At 30.0% G+C, this 19574-nt stretch overlaps 1 protein-coding gene across 1 annotated transcript; it reads right to left on the bottom strand.

The window, feature by feature from the left end:
• Positions 1-9944: 9944 nt before the first annotated feature.
• On the bottom strand, positions 9945-11657 carry LOC133820947 (uncharacterized). Its single transcript, XM_062253505.1, has one exon. The coding sequence runs from the start codon at positions 11604-11606 to the stop codon at positions 10218-10220; it is 1389 nt and encodes a 462-aa protein (XP_062109489.1). The 5' UTR covers positions 11607-11657; the 3' UTR covers positions 9945-10217.
• Between the last annotated feature and the right edge of the window lie 7917 nt (positions 11658-19574).

The following is a 19574-nucleotide window of genomic DNA, read 5'->3' as shown; positions in this document are numbered from 1 at the left end:
TTAGATAAACGTTTATTTGATTCAATGAATCACATGTTAATTAATTGTTGATTTCTTTTAATGTAAATATTTATGTTTTTACTTGTCCTTTTCCACCAACAAAAGTTTTTATTTTTTTAATTTATATTTTTGATTTTATCTGCTTTCTTTATTTGCATATGTGTTTCTAAAAAAAGATCGATGTCTTTGTTTGTAATGTCATCGTTATCACGAACGCATCTTTAAAGAACAATGTTTTCTATTTCTTTTTTAACATACGAAACGACATCTCGTTTCGTTTAATTTTTATTAGAAAAAACGACACATCGTTTTCTTTGGAGGATCTTCATGCATAGGTCGTATTCTCTCATAAACGAGGTACTTTTTTTTAGAAAATGACATACCACTAGCACACAATATAATGTTGCTTAATGCAGCTTAAAAATGAGATGTTAGAGATAATATTATTGCCATGATGAAAAATAATAACTATTATAACTCTAAGCAAAAGAATACAAAAAACAAGATGATATATGATTAAATAAGTTTACAACTCTATTGTAAAAATACAAGCAAATATAAAAATAAGACGATGAAGTAGAATAAATCACAACTCTATGACAAAAGTTACAAATAAACTATAGAAATAGTAAAGCAAAGTAGGTAGAAGAAGAAACAACTCTTATAACAAGAGGAAATATAATAAAGATGACAAGATGAACAATAGAAGAAATAATAAACAACAAGAACAATGAAATAAATTACTCTCACTTACACAACCAAAGTGAAGAGCATTGGGTATCACCAACTTGAATAAGGTTTATTTCCCCCTATCTCTAGCATTAAATGATTATCTCAATATTGGAAATAGCTCTCTCGAATAATCAAAATTTTTTGTATATTTCTAGCCAAGTGTTGTAGTTGATAGAAATAAAGTTGTCTTAAAAGTAAGTCATATGCTCCTATTTATAGAGTTTTGAGACATCTTTGAGTTTCAAATTCTACCAATCCTCATGGCTATTATCAATGATTAATTGGATGTTTATGAAATTAAAAATAAGTTTTGGGAGTTACATGAGGTGTTAGAATCATTCAAGATGGAAAAAGGAAGTAGGAGTTGATTGGCAGTGTCCTTGGCCGCAGCCACTGGCCTTTGTCTCCTAGGCTGCAACCAAGGATAATCAGTGGTCGCAGCCACAGCTCCAATTTTAGAAAACTCAACTTTTGCATTTCGAAACGGTTCTATCCTCTTTCCACATGACTTTGTAATCTCAAAACATATGAGAGTTAAAATTATGTCTCCAACAGTCATATCACTTATGACTTTATGAAATCCAAACTCAAATGTGTAACATACAATCTACACATTATTGGATAATATTTTAGAGTTACAAATTTGTAACTGACTTTGTAACTCCAAAATATGTCATATTTGGGCACACACGTGTGTCTAGTTTTGTAACTCTCAATAATATGTTACAAGGTTTGACAAATCACATTTTGTCACATTATTTAATCTAACATTATATTATTTAAATTAATAGAACATGTGAAATGAAAACGTTGTTTGTCATTTATCACAAATTTTAAACTTCAAATAATTCATAATAAAATAGAAACTACTTGTCGTTTTTATAGGTCAAACTAGCATTTACTTTTAAAAGGGATAACCCTTCTTCCCGTCCCTAAGCATAACACAATACAATTATAATTGATCCTGGAGTATTATTTGGTCCATTTAGGCCCAAAAATACCTTGCCTAGCCCATAACTTAGTTAAACGTAGTTATTGGACCCAAAGCATCTGCCAAATCCAAATGAATTTTTGTTCAAACATTCAATACGAAGCGTTTAAGTAGGTGAATTTATGTAAATTCAAAAGCTAAGCTTCATGGCAGAAGATAATAGATAACCCGCCAGCAGAAGCTGTAAATGAAATCATTACTAATTAATATATTTGTCATCTGCGAGAAGAGGAGGAAGGACATGCATGAAAAATTGGTTACACTTTAACCAATCACATACTTCAATTCATTTCAAACATCTTCTCAAAATTTCTATAAATAGTCGAGGTTGTGAACAACAAAGACATCTGATTTTTCTTGCAACATTGCTTTGCTCGAATAAACACTCATCTGACTTAAGCATTAGAGAGTTTTCTTGTAAGTAATCCCAGGCGCTATGTTCACTTCGGAGATTCGAGATTCCTAATCGGAGAAGAGAATCAAAGTAACCGAAGAAGAAAGATCAATTTACTTTACCGTGACAAAATTTTCAACATTAACAAATCCTTAATAAAAAAAAACATCAAATTAATTTGTTCTTAAAACATTTTTTAGTGGTTGGATTTAATAATTTTGATCGTTATTAGCGTTTCACCAAATCTAATACAAACCTTAGACTCATATAAAATTTGCATATAATATGATGTCTAAATCCATGTGTAGAATATTTTAAAATATATATATTTAATGCTGATACATAAGGTTTCAAAGTCATAAACTAAAGAAAAAATTACAAACAAAGACTGAAAAATAAATTAATGTAGGAAAAAAAAATAGTTCATGGTAATTAATATGATATTAAAAGTTTCTAAGCCAACGGTATACTAAAATATAATTCAAGACACCAAATTTGACATACTAATCATTAGAGATAGAGACCACTAAAGTTAAGTTATTTTTCAATGATTAAATTTATATTTACCCTAATTTAAAGAAAAAAGAGATATTGTACAAAACATGTCGTTCAAGTGTCAGTTGAAACAGTGATGGATTTTTTTTCCTTGGAAAGTGATGTAATATTTGCAAAAAATAACTAAGACAAAATCTTGTATTGGAAACTCCGTTGAAGTTGAACATTAATTTTGGTGTCGTTTTTAGTATGAAACAATTTGAAGTTGTTGAAAAACATGTCGTTTATACCCTCTAATCTAAACAACAAACGACAAATTGTTTATCTTCAGGTAAAGAACAGCGACATAGCTCATTATGTTGGCAAGCAATGATGCTTATTTGTCTTGAAAACAAGAAAGAAAATCACTTACCAATTTATAAATTTGGAAAATATTTGGTGTTATTAAGTACTACACTAATACAAATAAAACCTTATAATAATATTAATGTGATGTTCTTTAACATTACTACTAATTTGTGAGTAATGCAAATGACGGAGCTAAAATGTATTTATTTTAAAAAGATAATCATTAATAAATGTATAAATTTATATTGGTTCCTCTAAAATTAGAAAAGAAAAGTATACATTTATATATTTTATATAAGTTTAATCTTTTATTAATTTTTTTTTTGGCTTTCTCTATATTAAAATCCTGGCTCTGTCAGTGAGTATAGTAACGCTCTCATAATTTTTAATGTAAGACCACTTTATTTCTAACATATTAAAAAAAATATATATATATGTACTAGCATTATAATTGTAAATTTTCCTTTATTGTCACTATTAACATACAAGTGCCAAAAAGTACAGACCTTGCCACTTTCATTCTAATCACTAATGTATATTGATATTTACCACTTAGTTGGAAGGGATATATATATATATATATATACACGATAATTTTTATGTAGGGACTTCCCATTAAGTACTATCGGTAGGGCTCTCAGTGTTTTTCGACCCGTGAACAGTTTTCGGCACGATTTTTTTTATGACCGTAAATATTGTAGCTATTTAGAGCATCCTGCAAAGTTTTAGAAAATTCTGAATAGTTTACAGTACTGAAAACTAGGTTCAAACATGTTGATTTCCACGCGCATAAAAAAAAAAATAGTCACGCGTGCAACACCATGTTTGAACCAAGTTTTCGGTTCTGTAAACTATTCAGAATTTTCTGAAAATCGCACTGATGCTCTAAATAGCTACAATATACACGATCATAAAAAAAAGTCGCGCCTATTCACTGGTCGAGAAACACTAAAAGCCCTACGATAGAGTTCTTTTTAAAGGTCCTACCTAAAAAATTTCCTATATATATAATTAAGAATTTAGAACTAATTTGTCATATTGAACAAGTTAGCTGGGCTTTTCTCAGAGTTGCTTTCTTATGTATACATAGAGCAATACATAATCTACAAAATAATTCCATTCAATGTATTGATAGTTATTCATTTTCATTACGAGAGAACTTAGCTGATGTTTAGTTTGAGAGAATAGAATGGAATAGAATGGAAAGTAATCAATTTTCATATTATTTATTTTTTTGGTTATATTTTAGAGTATTAAAATGTCATTTTGTTGGAATAATTTTTCTATTATTTTAGTAAAATAATTTATTTTATTTGAAAATGAGAGAAAATACTATTTTAATAGAAGATTGTAAAAAAATTAATAAATTTTTATCAATTTTTTTAATTATATTAACTTTTATTCAATTTTATTCTTATTCATTTTCCTATTTTCATTCATATTTCTCCATTTTTATTTTCTCAAACGTCACCTTAATTTAAAGGAACAAATGCTTAATTACTTTCAACTGTACTCACTTTTCTATCGCCCAACTTCCCCAACAAGTTCACTTAATGCCCACCACTTCATTATGGTCCATCATCTACAAATAAATGGTAAATATATCTAATCATATTTTGATTGAATATAATCTACAAAAATTAATATAACAAACCCAAAAAGTAAGTACTAAATTTTTTTATCAAATAATTCAAACGTCCTACTAGGCAGACTATTTTCACTGCAAGAATCTTTTACTTTATTGACAACTTTAATTATAATGAAAGAGTTATTAAATGTCCTTGTTAATAAAAGTACTAAGAGCACTATCAGTAAAATATTTAATTTTTTATAATATATAAAAAAATTATTAAATAATCTTTTAATGGGCGGTGTAAACTTATATTTTTTTACCTAAATAAATACTATTTATCTATATGTAGTGAAATACTATTCATCAAGCTATAAATATTTTTAAAAAAATTTTTATAAACTTTTTTATATATATGAGTGTGATACTATTATATTTAATTATTTTATTTCTTAAAATGAATAAAATATTTAAAAATATATATAATATTTAAATGATGTAGATAAAAAATAGAGAAGTTGATGTATGATATAATGTAAAAGTTTAAGGTAAGTTATAAAAAAAATATGTTTTGGTGATATATTTTGTAATACACTTTCTCTATAATATTTAACTAAAACTCACAAAAACATCTTTCATCAGCTCATTTATACATATATTTATAATAGATATGCACAAACTCCAATTAACCTATATCTACATTTACATATCATTTATATAATATTTTAATATTATTATTTTTCTTTATAAGCTTTCTCTCTCCCATTTAGCATATATATTTATTATTTCTTTTTTTTTAATTATTTTATTTTACTTTAATTAATAAAATATGTTTAAAGATATAATATTTAAATGATGTAGAAAAATACATAGAAAAGCTGATATATGGTATAATATAAAACTTAGAGGTAAAATAGAAAAATGTGTATTTTGAGGAAGTATTTTAAAAAATGGAGTAGAGCATCCATTGTGATTGCCCTAAGTACCTATTCCTAAGTACCTATTCCTTTAGTGTATTCATACATTGGTCCCTTATTTTCTTATTTTTTTTAAAAAAAAATTATCTCATATTTTAGTAATAATAATTATGTTCTATGTGATATGGTAGTTTAAAATATGATTCACAGCTTTTTTTCTTTTTAAGAATTTGAATAATTTTTGTGTTCACCTTGTAAATGTAAAATTTTGTGGTATTTTAGAAATGTAAAAATAGTTTACAAAAATGCTTAAGAGTTTACAAAAAATACTAAAAATTGTTTGGTAGGACCAGGCCACTAAGTTTTCTTTTCTATCCACTTTTCTTCCTAACAAACAAATAAGTTTTAATCTTCCTCCACTTTTCTCTCCAAACTTTTATTTCCTTCCCCTTTTCTCTTTTACCAAACATAAGATAAGTCGGATAACATTATTATTAAAGGTACCCTAAAAGCAAACAAAAGGCCACAAACTCTTAAGACATAATATTTAGGAATTTGGGATTTTTTTTCGTCTTCTTTCAACTAGGTAAATAAATTCAGCTACTAAGTATTGATTCTGCATCGTTGCAAATATCAACGGTTAGCATGATACTAATAATCATACTCTTCAATATGAGTTTCACTATTCACTCTAAGATCTATTTTGTTGATTTCATCTTCTTAAATAATCAATGGTTTTCTCTTTCCAAGTCTTTTTCTCATTGTTTTGCGGTACTCTTAATTAAGTCCCTCCCCAAAGTCCAAAAATTGGTAAAATCGAACTCTTACAAATATCAAAACTTGCTCAAATCTTGAAAATAGATTGATAGTTCGATAATGGTAACCATTTACCACAACAAGAGTTTAAAAAAATTGATTTGATAGTAGTAACCTTTTACCATGACATAAGTAAAATATATATTGTTTGAAGGTGGTAAGTGGTTACTCGCTACCAGTGAATTAAAAAAATAACTAATTTCAATAATGGTAACCAGTTACTATCACATCAGTTAACAATATGTGAAAAAAAAAATGATACTTGCAAAAATGGGTAATTACAAGTAACTGGTTACTCCGCCTTTTACCAAAATATAAGTTTTCATGCATATAAGTTTTCCATTCATCTCCTTCTCTCATTATGATTTGATGATATCCACTTTTAAGATCAATTTTGGTAAAAACACAAGAACCATTCAATTCATCAAGCATATAATCTAATCTAGGGATAGGATGTCTATACTTTATATTGATTTTGTTGATGGCTCGACAATCAATACACATCCTCCATGATCCATCTTTCTTCGGAACAAGCCACACCGGTACCGCACAAGAACTCATGCTCTCACGCACATGCCCCTTCTCCATGAGCTCAACAACTTGCCTTTGAAGCTCTTTTGCTTCCTCAGGATTACTCCTATAGGCTGGCCTATTTGGGATTGTTGCTCCAGGTATAAAATCAATTTGATGCTCGATTCCCCTTATTGGCGGTAAACCATTAGGAACCTCTTCAGGAAATACATCATCAAAGTCATGCAAAAGCGTAACCAGTTAAAGTAAAAGGTAGAGTAACCAGTTACTTATAATTTAAAAAAGACATTAAAGTAACTGTTACTATTTTTCTTAGTTTCATATTGCATGTAACCAGTTACTCATATTTGCATTTGTCATGTTATAAAGTGGTTGTTGCATCATTCATTTTGCTTGTTCTTACGTTACTCAACTTGTGTTCAACAGGCATTTTTGTTATGTTACATCTTTACTCTTTTATTGCCACTTTTCTTTTCTGTTTCAAAGTTATTGTGTCTTTTGTTTTTGATTATTCTGTCGCAACTGCGAGTAGACTGCTTTACATGTCATTTTAATTTGTGCAAAGTGGATAGTGTCCATATTCCGTTTTTCCTATAACCTTTTTGGCAATCGATAAAAGTGTGATACAAGAAAGTATTCCAAAAAAAAAAAAAAAGGTTTAAAGCTTTTCACAAGCTTTATTACCCATGGTGGTTTTGGTGTTTGGTTCACCATCTTCATTCATCATTTGATTTCTAGAGCTTGAAGGGAGTTCAAGCAGTAACTCGAGGGGAGCTCGAGTTTCTGTTGGAGCGATTCCAATAATTAAAGGGAGTCTAGCATTTGTATCACCATCAAGAGGCGTGGTGTTTAAAAATCTCCATAAGAATGAAGAGTTGATATTCAAGTTCTAAGGCATTGGAGTTTTAACTTGTGTTTCTATGATTTAGATGCTTGTAATGACTTGTTGATTCTTAATGGATTTGCTTCAATTTGGACAAGGTCCTATAATGTAGGTCAAAAGCAATTGGCTAACCCATGTAAAAATGATTATTATTATTATTATTATTCACATTGTTTTTACTTTGTGATTTCTTGTGAATCTAGTTGTTAGTAATTTAAATCCTATATTAAATTACAAATAGTTAATCAAACATTCAACAGTAATATTGGTAAACTAGTTATACAAAAGTTGTAAAACATATTAGAAGATGATAACCCAATACTTAATCTATATCAAAAAAGAAAAAAATATATAATATTAGATCAAAAACGTGATGGTATCTCTAATGGTAATAAAAGAATTAGATTGCTAGAATTTTTTAGTGAAAATAATTAATGTATAACTATCAAATTCATATACAAAATTATCTAAAAATATAAATATTCATTTTTAAAAAAAAGTTGGATTGTGTGTTGAACAAATATAGGAATTACTATCTAATCCCACGGCATTTTAATTAATAATTAGGTAAAAAAGTTTGTTTTTTCTTTCTCACCCCCTTATAAAATAAAATAAAGAATCAAACCCTAAAAAAACCTCATTGATGAATTAATCAATGCTATCTTCAATTAATAAAATTGTAAGAGATAGTTAGTTAATTGATTCTATTATTATGTTTCAAATATTGAAAACATTTTAATAGTTGATACTTTACATAAAGTTGTACTAGTTAGGCCAAATAGATAATAATAACAACATGTGGGCACTACCCATTAATGTTCAACTTTACTACTATATATATATATATATATAAAAGATAATTTTTCTATAGGAGATTCATTTTAAGCCTTACCGGTAGGGTTTTTAGTGTTTATCGACCCGTGAATAGTTCTCGGCGCAACTTTTTTTTATCACCGTCTATATTGTAACTATTTAGAGCATCTTGCAAATTTTCAGAAAATTCGGAATAGTTTATAGTACCGAAAACTAGATTTAAACATGTTTTCCATGCACATAAAAAAAATTAGTCACACGTGCAACATGTTTGAACCTAGTTTTTAGTACTGTAAACTATTCGAAATTTTCTAAAAATTTGCAGGATGCTCTAAATAGCTACAATATATACGGTCATGAAAAAAAATCGCCCCGAAAATTGTTCAAAAGTTGTAAACACTGAGAGCCCTGTGTTTCTTGACCTGTGAACAGTTTTCGGCGCGAATTTTTTTATGACCGTGTATATTGTAGCTATTTAGAGCACCTTGCAAATTTTCAGAAAATTTCGACTAGTTTACAGTACCGAAAACTAGGTTCAAACATGTTTTTCACGCGCATGCAAAATATTAATCACGCGTGCAACATATTTGAACCTAATTTTTAGTATGGTAAACTATTCATAATTTTCTAAAAATTGACTGTTGTAAGCACTGAGAAGCCTAGTAGCTTAAAGAAAAATATGTATATATATATATATGAAACTTAAATGTATATATGTGTATATATATATGCATTGATTAAATTTTATTTTTATATATAACGTGTAACGTTCCCTCTTGACCAGCTGGCCTGTCACACTACCAAACGGTAGAAGAAAATTAAAATCAATATATATATTTATACACACTTTACGTACTCACCTCTCTTTCTTATTAATTTTCTTTTCTCTTCTTTTTGCTTAAATTAATGTAAATGCTTATCCCATAGCCGTGCAAACTTTACTGTTTTCATCTTTTTTTTCTTCTTCATTATTACTATTACAAATGTACTTTCATCTTCATAAAAAAATGCCTTATACGTTCAGACTAAGCAGCTTTTGTATCCTGGTTTTCAAACACATGTACATGAATAAAATCTACACATAAATATTTAGTTTTTTCCAACTATGACCTAAGTACTCCAACCTGGAACATAATTTTGATTCTCTTCTCCCTAAAAAGTTGTCATGCATGACTACAACCTTTCTAGCTAGCGGTTTCTTTCCTTTACTTGGATCCAGGAACGAATGTATGGATCGATGCATGACCTTTTAGTAGCCAAGAACACTTGATTATTAAAACACTTTTTGAAGACTCAAGATCGATGAACAGACATAAAACCGAGAACTGTGGGAAGAAGAACACACTTACGTACCATCCATATATATATAAATATACTTTTCATAAGGAGTCAACGCAAACTTTACTACTGTACACAATGCCACAATGAACTGTGCAAGTTTCTTGGCTTTATCATGAACAAAATAGAAACATTGACATTCGATTTTATCTGTTAAAAAGGGACAAGTTTCAACAACATTTAAGATAACATCAGTCCAGGAACAGATGATATATATTAAAGGCAACATACTAAAATGGAGGTTGAAAACTTGAATTGGATTAATATACTTGAGGATAACAACAAGATAGAGTTCCATACCATATACTAGAGAAAGTTCAAACATGTCAAAGTTTATCCGAAAACCCTAAAACTAGAAACTAGCTTACATAGTACTGTAAAAATCAAGCTCAAGCATTTTGTAGCGCCCTAGCAGCGAAGGCACTAACAAGCTCTGGAAACTGGAAAATGTCATCCATGAACATAGACTGGTCTTGACCAAACTGGTGGAAGTTCATCGCAGCATCATGATTATTAAACGGCACCGTTTGAGACGAGACAACGGCAGTGTTGTTCAAGCACCCCAGCTGTTGTAACGGAACGTTAATGTTGCTGGGGCTTTGGTAATCGGAGCTATAACAGCCCATGAAGTTGTTTTGATCAGTTTTGATACCCGTCGTTTGAGACACAGACAGTATAGTACTATTATTCTCGCAACTCATTAGAGGGTTAACGCTACAGTTAGTGCTCGACTCCAGATATTTGGGAAGTGAGTCGGTGTAGTTGGACTTCTTAGACGACGACTTCGGGAAAAAGCGCTGAATGACCTCTTCCAAAAGCCCGGAATCGGACTCCTCCTTGGGAAAGAATGACTCCGGTTCATGATCGAATACTTCTTGGTGGGCAGTGGTGGTTTTGGTGCAATTATTAGGCATTGAGGAAGAGATTTCTGAATTGACCATAGGGTAGCCGGAGAAAGAGGTGGTTGTTAGGGTTGAATAACAAGAGGAAGAAGATGACGAAGATGAAGATGAAGACGAAGACGACCCATTGTTGTTGTTCATGTAAGGAAACTGGTTGTATAGAGTACTCTGATGAGCTGGAGAGACCATATTATTGTTTAACGAAGAGTTGAAATGATCTCGAAGAAACATTTGCATGTTCATTGAAGAAGATGAAGAAGTAGAACTAGTGGAATTATTACCATTTCTCTGTGGTACTACGGTTGATCCAGAAAAGTCAACATTCGGGTTCGAAGAGTGTGGAAAACGCGGCCAGTTGGAAGGAAATTGATGAGGATTTGGAGGAACAGTGGTGCCACAACCCATGAGCTGACTCTTTATGGAAGCCTGTGAATGTTTGGCGAAGTTGAATGGAGGAGTGTAGAGAGGATGGTGGTGGTGGTGGTCAGACGACAGCGGCGGCGGTGGCGGCGAAGAAGGGTAGACGAAGTTGGTCCTTGCCTTGAGTCCACGCATGGCTCGAGCAGCACAGTCGTATGCACAAGCAGCCTCCTCAGCCGTGTCAAATGTCCCAAGCCAACGCCTCTCCTTCGACTGGGGGTCCCTTATCTCGGCGGCATAACGGCCCCACGGCCTCCTCCTTACTCCTCTGTACCGCATTGTTCCGCCGCTAGAAGCTCCGGCGCTTTCTCTCAAGGACCTCTTGTTGGTGGCGGTGGCGGTGGCGTTGGCGTTGGCGTATTTCTTGTTATGGGGTTGGTCAGATTCGGTAGACAGATTTGTTGGGGTTAGGCCAGTAGAACTAGTACCATCGAGCCTAGTGAAAGCTTCTTCCATTGTTATGTAATTTGAAAAAGAAAAAGAAAAAAAAAAGCACTAATCAAAGGATTGAGATGAAATGAAGAGATTATTACGTTTGATCGATATGATGGTATTTATAGGACTGTAACCAGCATTAAATGAATTTACATATCAACAGAAAAAGAGTGAGTTGAAATGTTTAATTATTATATTAATTATTACTATTTTTTTCATGCCTGCATGGGTTCACATTGCATTAAAATAATATTTTCATCACACAAAATTCGAAATCCAAACGAGGGATTTAGATTTTAGAACGAACGACTAGGATGTTTTATTGGGCCAACCGTCCCTTATTAATTGGGGCATAATTTATTTGAAAAAGAAATTAAGGTATTATATTCATATGGCCTTTGTTTTTTTTCTCTTCCCTTTATACCCTTTTCGGTCTTTTACGATGTTGAGGAGGTTTCAACTTTCAACGTTAAAATTAATAATTTGTTAAATATATAATAAGCATATGAAACTATGCATTAAAAAGTGTTACTTTGGTTTTTTTTTAAACATAATCTCTAACGCAATATTCGTTTTATCATTAATATAGTAACAGAAAAAAGAAAAGAGATGACGTTATCAAATGTAAAATTCATCTTCTTTTAATTTTATAAATTATATATATATTATGTTCTAGCCATTAATGTTGATATTTGGTTGAGTTAATTAACACTTTATTTTACTTATTTTGTCTGTTGTGCCAGCTAACAATACTATATATTGGCATAGACAGATATATATATATATATATAGTAATTGAATTGGCTTTCTAAAGCAATATTGAATATGATGAATATACACTAGTATGAAATGAAGCTAGGTAAGTATAATTATAAATCTCTTATTTTCCCTCATATATCATAATAATTTTTTAATAGAAAAAAGAAAACATTTCTGAAAATAGGTCTGAATCTACATGTCTCCATCTGAAGTCTGGATTTTTGGGGCAAAAGAATAGAGAAAAAGTTAACATGCATGGCTTGGCTTGTAGTTTTTTTCAATATAATTATGAATTTTTTATTTTTATGGGAAGTTGTAGAAAGAAAGAAAGAAGAAACTCTCTTCTCTTCTGGTCCATTGCGATATTATCATTCTGAATGATTACACTGGCGGCGCTCAGAAGTTGTTCCTCCAACTTTGGTTTGTGTTTATATTTTGAAATTAACGTTTTACTTAATTGGATGTGATTTCCCATATATCCCATATATATGTGATGGGAATTAGAGATGGTTATTAGGGTTTGAAAACCAAGGATTTATTATGGGGTCACATGGACTTGTCTCATGTAGGTTTTTTATTTTTTATTTTATAGGGTTTTTAAGATATGGGTAATTATAGCTATATATATATACATATATAGGTTATGTGAATATATTGTACTCGAGTCAGAAAAAGAAGAAGTGATATACATATATAAAAAGGCATATAGGTATATAGGGCATAAATATATATGTACTATAAGCCCAAGGCTGTCTTCCTCCACTCACTATACTTAAATACCTTTCTCTTTAACAATTAAGTCTCACAGAGATCATTAGAGATATATATATATATATAGCTTTTGTCCCTCCTAATCCTTTATTTTTGTTTTGTTTGCAGAAAAATTAATTAATATTTAAATAACATGATATTAATCACAAATATAATATAATATATATTAATTTTATTTTATTTATTTGTTATGTATATATCTGCTTCGTTATAATATAATATACCACTATAACCAATTTGCAGCTATCATTTCATTTGTACTTCCATACCAATATTGAGTATTGATTAAATTAATAATTTAGTTACTCTTGAATATTGAACCTGAATACAATTCTATTACATAAATTACTGCGCCCAGATGATATTAAACTAATCATACAAATGATATATTAATTTCCTAAAAGAATGTGTACGTACATTCATTCTATATATTAGACCCAGATAATTATTTGTACTCAAATTTGAGAAAAAAATTGGTAATTGGTTGGTTTGGTAGACACTTCATACATTAATTATTACGCCAAGTATATGTTGTCAATTGAAATCTTAATATCACGAGCCCAGGATGAGGACTCTTGATATTTTTTTTCCTAATAAAAACATCCACAAGCATTGTAATTTGTAAGTACACATTACTTTACATTCTTAAAGTATTTTATTTATCAAAAAATTATACAATTATTATTAAAATGAAAAGCCACTTGGGACTAGCTGAGGCATTGGGTTTGTGGAAGGAAAATAAAGTAATTGACATTTATCCTAAAAATTAAGCACAATAATACATTAGATTTGGCATAACTTTAAAGTATACTTGAATTAATATTTTACATATGTATTATAAAATTCTTTTATTATTATATTATATCGTTTAAGCATAATTTGATTGAGTTTTTAAAATTATTTGTGTCAATCATAAGCCTATTATTTGCACCGAAATACTATCCCCGTAAAATATACTGTTTCTTGTAGTGTATGTTCTTAATAATCGTCTCAAAAAATTGGCAGGGAATTGTGAGATATTAACGGCGAAAAAAAAGTTATTTGCGACGAAAATTTTTGCCGCAAAAAATGTGAACATTTATGAAAACATGGTTGAAAAGTTTGGTGGGAAGTTTCTCGAAAGTATTTTTTGCTTCATATTTGTGGCAAAAATTGTATTATTTGCGGCGAAATTTTTCTCCACAAATAATCATTTGACTTTTAGGGTTTAAATGGGATGATGTCGTTTTGCTAAATGATTATCAGTGGCCTTTATTTGCGACGAAAATATAGGGTATTTGCAGCGAAAAGTTTCGCCGCAAATAATGGCCTTGATATATCAGCCCCAGCCTCTTCTTCTTCCTCATTTCTCTATGCCTCTCTTTCTCTTTCCTCTCGAATTCTCTCTGCAAATCGCCCCCGACCCCCTCCGACGACCCCAACCGAGCCTTCCCCAACCCCTCCCAGACCCCTTTCTCTTAGCCTTTCTCTCATAAATTCTCAAAAATCCATTCTCTTAAAATTTCAAAAAAAATTCCCAAAACCTCCACCACCACCCCATCCGACCTCACCACCGGCGACAATCACCACCCACAGTCACATGTTTCGACCTCTCTCAATTTTTTTAAGATTTAATTCTTTTTAATATTATTTTCCTAACACATTTAAATTTTGTGCCGGAGTTTGGGCTGTTGTCGCTGCCTATAAAGTTTAACAAAAGTATATATATTTATCAGTTAATATTATATAAAAAAATCTTTAACTTAGTAATCATAAAAATAATATCGTGTTTGAATTATTAATATTGAAAGTTTTATATTCAATTTATTAGTTTGATTTTTTATGATAAAAGTTTAATTTTAATTTTATATAAAATTTTGATGTTAGTAATATGTTTGTAATATAATAATTTTGTTTTGAATTGTTTCACTAATTTATTGTATTGAATATGTTGTATGTTCTGGACTAGATTTAATTATTATTTGCAGATTTAAAATTTTGAGATAGTTAGAAATATAGTCATTATGCTCTCGAAATTTCGGTAGATTTTTAATCAATTAAAATATAAAATATAAAATAAATTAAACTTTTTAATTATAAAATTAATAAATAACTATTAGAAAATAAAAGTTTTAATTAATGCACTACTAACTTAATTAAATAATTTAATAAAATTAAAATTTTACAATGAAATTAGATTTTAACATATAAAGAAATCAAATAAGATTTAAATAATTAAAAAACAAAAAAATTGATATTTGATCAAATTTAATTATAAAGAATTAATTATTTTTTATATTTAATTAAAATTCAATTTGAACGATAAATTAAACTTTTTAATAATAAAATTACTAAATAATTATTAGAAAATAAAAGTTTTAATTAATGTAAGATTAACTTAATTAAATAATTTATTAAAATTAAACTTTTACAATAAAATTAGACTTTAACATTTAAATAAATAAAATAATTAAAAATCTAAAAGATTTATCTTTAGTAAATTTTAATTATAAATAATTAATATTTTTTTCTATATTTAATTAAAAATTCAATTGAATGATAAATTAATTTTTTTATAATAAAATTACCAAAAAACTATTATAAAATAATATCAATCATTATAAAACTAATATAAGACTTATTTAATTTAATAATTAATTAAAATTAAACATTAATACATAAAATAGATAATAAAGTTAAATTATACAAATAATAATATATGCAATGATTTTTAAACTTAAACATTATAGAATATATGATATAAGGAAATGTCATAAAACTTAACAAATCATAAGATAGACCATTTTTTATGGTAAATTTCACTTTTTATGTTTAATAGTCTCTTCTATTACCAAAAAATACCACCTGTTATCCAAAAAACAAGCATGGATGACATGACAAATATTTAGTATACGTGGCTAACATCTGGCAGAATTCGTGCTCGACTATCGACCAGGAAGACATCTAGTGTCACAACGTTCAATCTCTTCATACGACCAGCCTGGTCGTATGCATGCTATACGCGGAAAAGATCATATGCAGTTATGATAGTATCCGAAATTATTTCCCATGATTTCCTGAGTATCCGATTATTTAGGAAACAATATCTGTAACAAATTATTGTAAATCCTCCTTGAGCCTATAAATAGAGAAGGATGGCTCAAGGGAAAGAGATTTTCTTCTTATTTTTTGCTTTCTGATCACTAAAGATTAGAGTTATCTTATTTGATATATTGTATTGTTCTTCAAAGGTTGGTGAAACTCATTGAACCCTAGTTCTTTGATCACTTCTTTGAATCCTATATCAATAAAAATTCAAGTGGACGTAGGTTATTACTAGATTCTGGGGCCGAACCACTATAAACTCTTATGTTATTTATTATTTCGTCATCACATTCTTTTCAACGTGTTTGTCCACATCAAGCAAATTTGACTCCGTGTCAGTTAGCCAAAATCAGGGTCAACACCACCATTACTAACTCTTTCATTTTGATACTAAACATTCTCCATCTACCCAAAATACCCCTCCCATTATATCAAGAAGACTGAAACCCTCTCTTCCTCTCTCTTCTCTCTCACGAAACCCTCACCAAAACCCACGGTGAGTTCCAAATTTCTTGCTGAAATCGTTGTTAGCCATCTCTATTGTCTGTAAACATCCCAATATCAAAGGTAACATCCATTTTAAGGGATCTTGGAGGAGAAAAACCATGGGTAAGAAGATTGTTCATTTTTTTGTGTTGGGTACTATTTGTTTATTTATTTTTTTGGCTATTTCGAACAGATCTAAGTCTATATTGGTGTGTTTTTTGGGTTTGTTAGAGATATTCCGCGATCTGTATTTTTTTATGTTTTCTGCAACAGTTTTGCTCGATAGGAGCTCGATGACAGCTCGATAGGGGCTAGATACTATGTAGAAGATGATTAAGTTGTGAGCTCGATGCTACTTGATAGTGGCTCGATGATAGCTCGATATGTATAGCATTTATTTGTCGATGGTGCTTGATAGGAACTCGATAATGGTTCGATTGGACCCTTGACTATTTGGTTTAGTTGCTTCTCGATACGTGCTCGATGAGAGCTCGATAGGGGCTCGATAATAGGCAGATGGTGTGGGTTCTGTTAAGATCTTGAGCTCATATCAAGCTAACTTTGAGAAAAATCATAATCTGCCTTAATCTGCCTTAATCAGAACCATCGAGCTCCTATCGAGCCTAACCATATACCCCATCGAGCTCCTATTGAGCCTAACCATAGACCTTATTGAGCCTTATTATATACCCCATCGAGCCTAACCGTATACCACATCGAGCTCCTATCGAGCTTATTGAGCCTACCATAGACCCCATTGAGCCTAACCAATTATTGTCCTATCGAGCCTAACCATATATCCCATCGAGCTCCTATCGAGCTTAACCATACACCCCATCGAGCTGCTATCGAGCTTAACCATATACCCCATCGAGCTACCATTGAACCTATCGAGCCACTAGTTCAAATCCAGAAAAAAAACCCACAGATTCAAAACCCATTTCACTTAAAAATGGAGTTGGGTTCGAGATCTAACATTTGATTGTCTCCGTGGGAGGAAATCGGCGTTGTCAGTCTCGGGTTCGAAAGAAATATGTCGTCGTGGGTCTCGGGGAGATGGAGGTCAACGAAGTTAGGTGAGATGGGGGAGATGGGTCGCCTGAGATGCTCGACGGAGGTTGGGCTCAACGAAGGTTGGGGCTCGACGGGGGTTGGGTTCAACGAGATTTTGGGGTTTCTTGTGAGAGAGAGAGAGAGAGAGAGAGAGAGAGAGAGAGAGAGAGAGAGAGAGAGAAACCGAGCGTGTAGAGAGAGAAATGAGATGTTAAAAAAAATTTGGTGGAAAAATGGGCGGGATATTTTGGGCAGATGGAGAATGTTTAGCATCAAAATGAAATAATTAATAATGGTGGTATTTTTTTTGTAATAATAGAGATTATTATGCATAAAGAGTGAAATTTCCCTTTTTGATTTGTCTTCCCTTTCCTTGGTGGTAAGTTTTTATTACCAAAGATAGGATAGAACAATTATTATCACTTAGTGATAATTTTTTTTATTATTTGTAATCACTAAGTACCTTAGACCCATCCGGAGATGTCGAGTGAGTAAAGACTCTTAAATATGTCTCTCCGAATTATCCAGGACTTTTTTGTTGGTGAGATTGGTAAAAATGACATCTTTTTTTAAGTGATTTTACACTCTGACCTAGTTTTGATAATTTTTTGCAAAATGGCATCTGCCTAAAATTCAACTAGTTATCTAAATTTTTTGATTAACTGTCTAAAATTTTCGACCGGCTGTTTGAATTTTTCGACCATCTGTCTAAATTATGAAATTTCATTTTACAAATAATTATTAAAACTAGGCTAAATTGCAAAATAATTTTAAAAAATAGGCTATTTTTACAAAAAAAATCCTTTATTTTATAAGACAAATTAAAAATCAAATATCTCATATATATATATATATTGTCTTTGCTAAAGAAAAAGAACGTTAGAAAGGGCAAAAATGACATAATATCAAATATTGGAAAGGAATGAGTTTTCAACTTATTTAGTTTAGAAATAATGAATCCAAACTTTAAATGAATTACAATTCCTATGACAAATATCAAAACAAAGGATTGAAAGCCTTCTTTTTGAAAACCAATTTCATTCCCAATGATTCTTTTAAATCAAATGTTACTTCCTCTAATAAATAATAAACAATTGGAAGGAATCAAAAGAGGAGGAATAAATATTTTAATTATTTATTTATTTTATAAAAATGTATAATTATATTATGTATGAAAAAAATAAAGAATGAGAGTTCACTTTCCTTCCTCTAATAAGAAAGAATTGAAAATTATGAAAGGAATTAGATTTATATATATATAAAAAAAAATTCCTCCTTTTTACTTCTCTCCGGTCTGTCAAACAAGTGAAGTGAATATATTACTATTTTTTTTTAGTAAAATCTCTCTTCCTTTCTATTAATAAAGGATAAAAAATTGTGATTGAAAGTATATTTGTATTCGATTTTTTTTCTTCTATTTATTACATTTACTCTACTTCCATTTACTCTGCCAAACATAGGATAAAACTAACAAACGGAAGTTAAATAATAAAAAAAAAGACATTATCATTATAGGGACAGTTCTATTGAAAAAATAAATGTAATTAATTATTAAATGATATATTTTAGTAAATTAGTTTTTGTAGGGGAATTAAATAATGATTTCTCTTTTTGATAATTAAGCTTTTGACAGGGGTAATAATCCGACAATTTCACCTAGACCTAATATAGACCGACTGATCATTTTGTTGCAGAGAAAGATGTTGGTCGTGTTCGTGTATATATGTATGCCAATTCTGTAATAATATTAATAATTAATATTATACCTATTTATTCTTTTCCAACAAAAAAACAAATTGTAAAAAGAAAAGTTTTAATTTTATTATACATATCATA

The sequence above is a fragment of the Humulus lupulus genome, chromosome 3 (assembly GCF_963169125.1).
Source record: "Humulus lupulus chromosome 3, drHumLupu1.1, whole genome shotgun sequence".
Taxonomy (NCBI): domain Eukaryota; kingdom Viridiplantae; phylum Streptophyta; class Magnoliopsida; order Rosales; family Cannabaceae; genus Humulus; species Humulus lupulus.
The sequence above is the reverse complement of the archived record's forward strand: the minus strand, read 5'-3'. Positions and strand labels throughout refer to the sequence as shown.

What these genes read in the sequence shown, in the direction of transcription:
- LOC133820947 (XM_062253505.1), bottom strand. Translation starts at nt 11,606, where the DNA reads ATGGAAGAAGCTTTCACTAGGCTCGATGGTACTAGTTCTACTGGCCTA.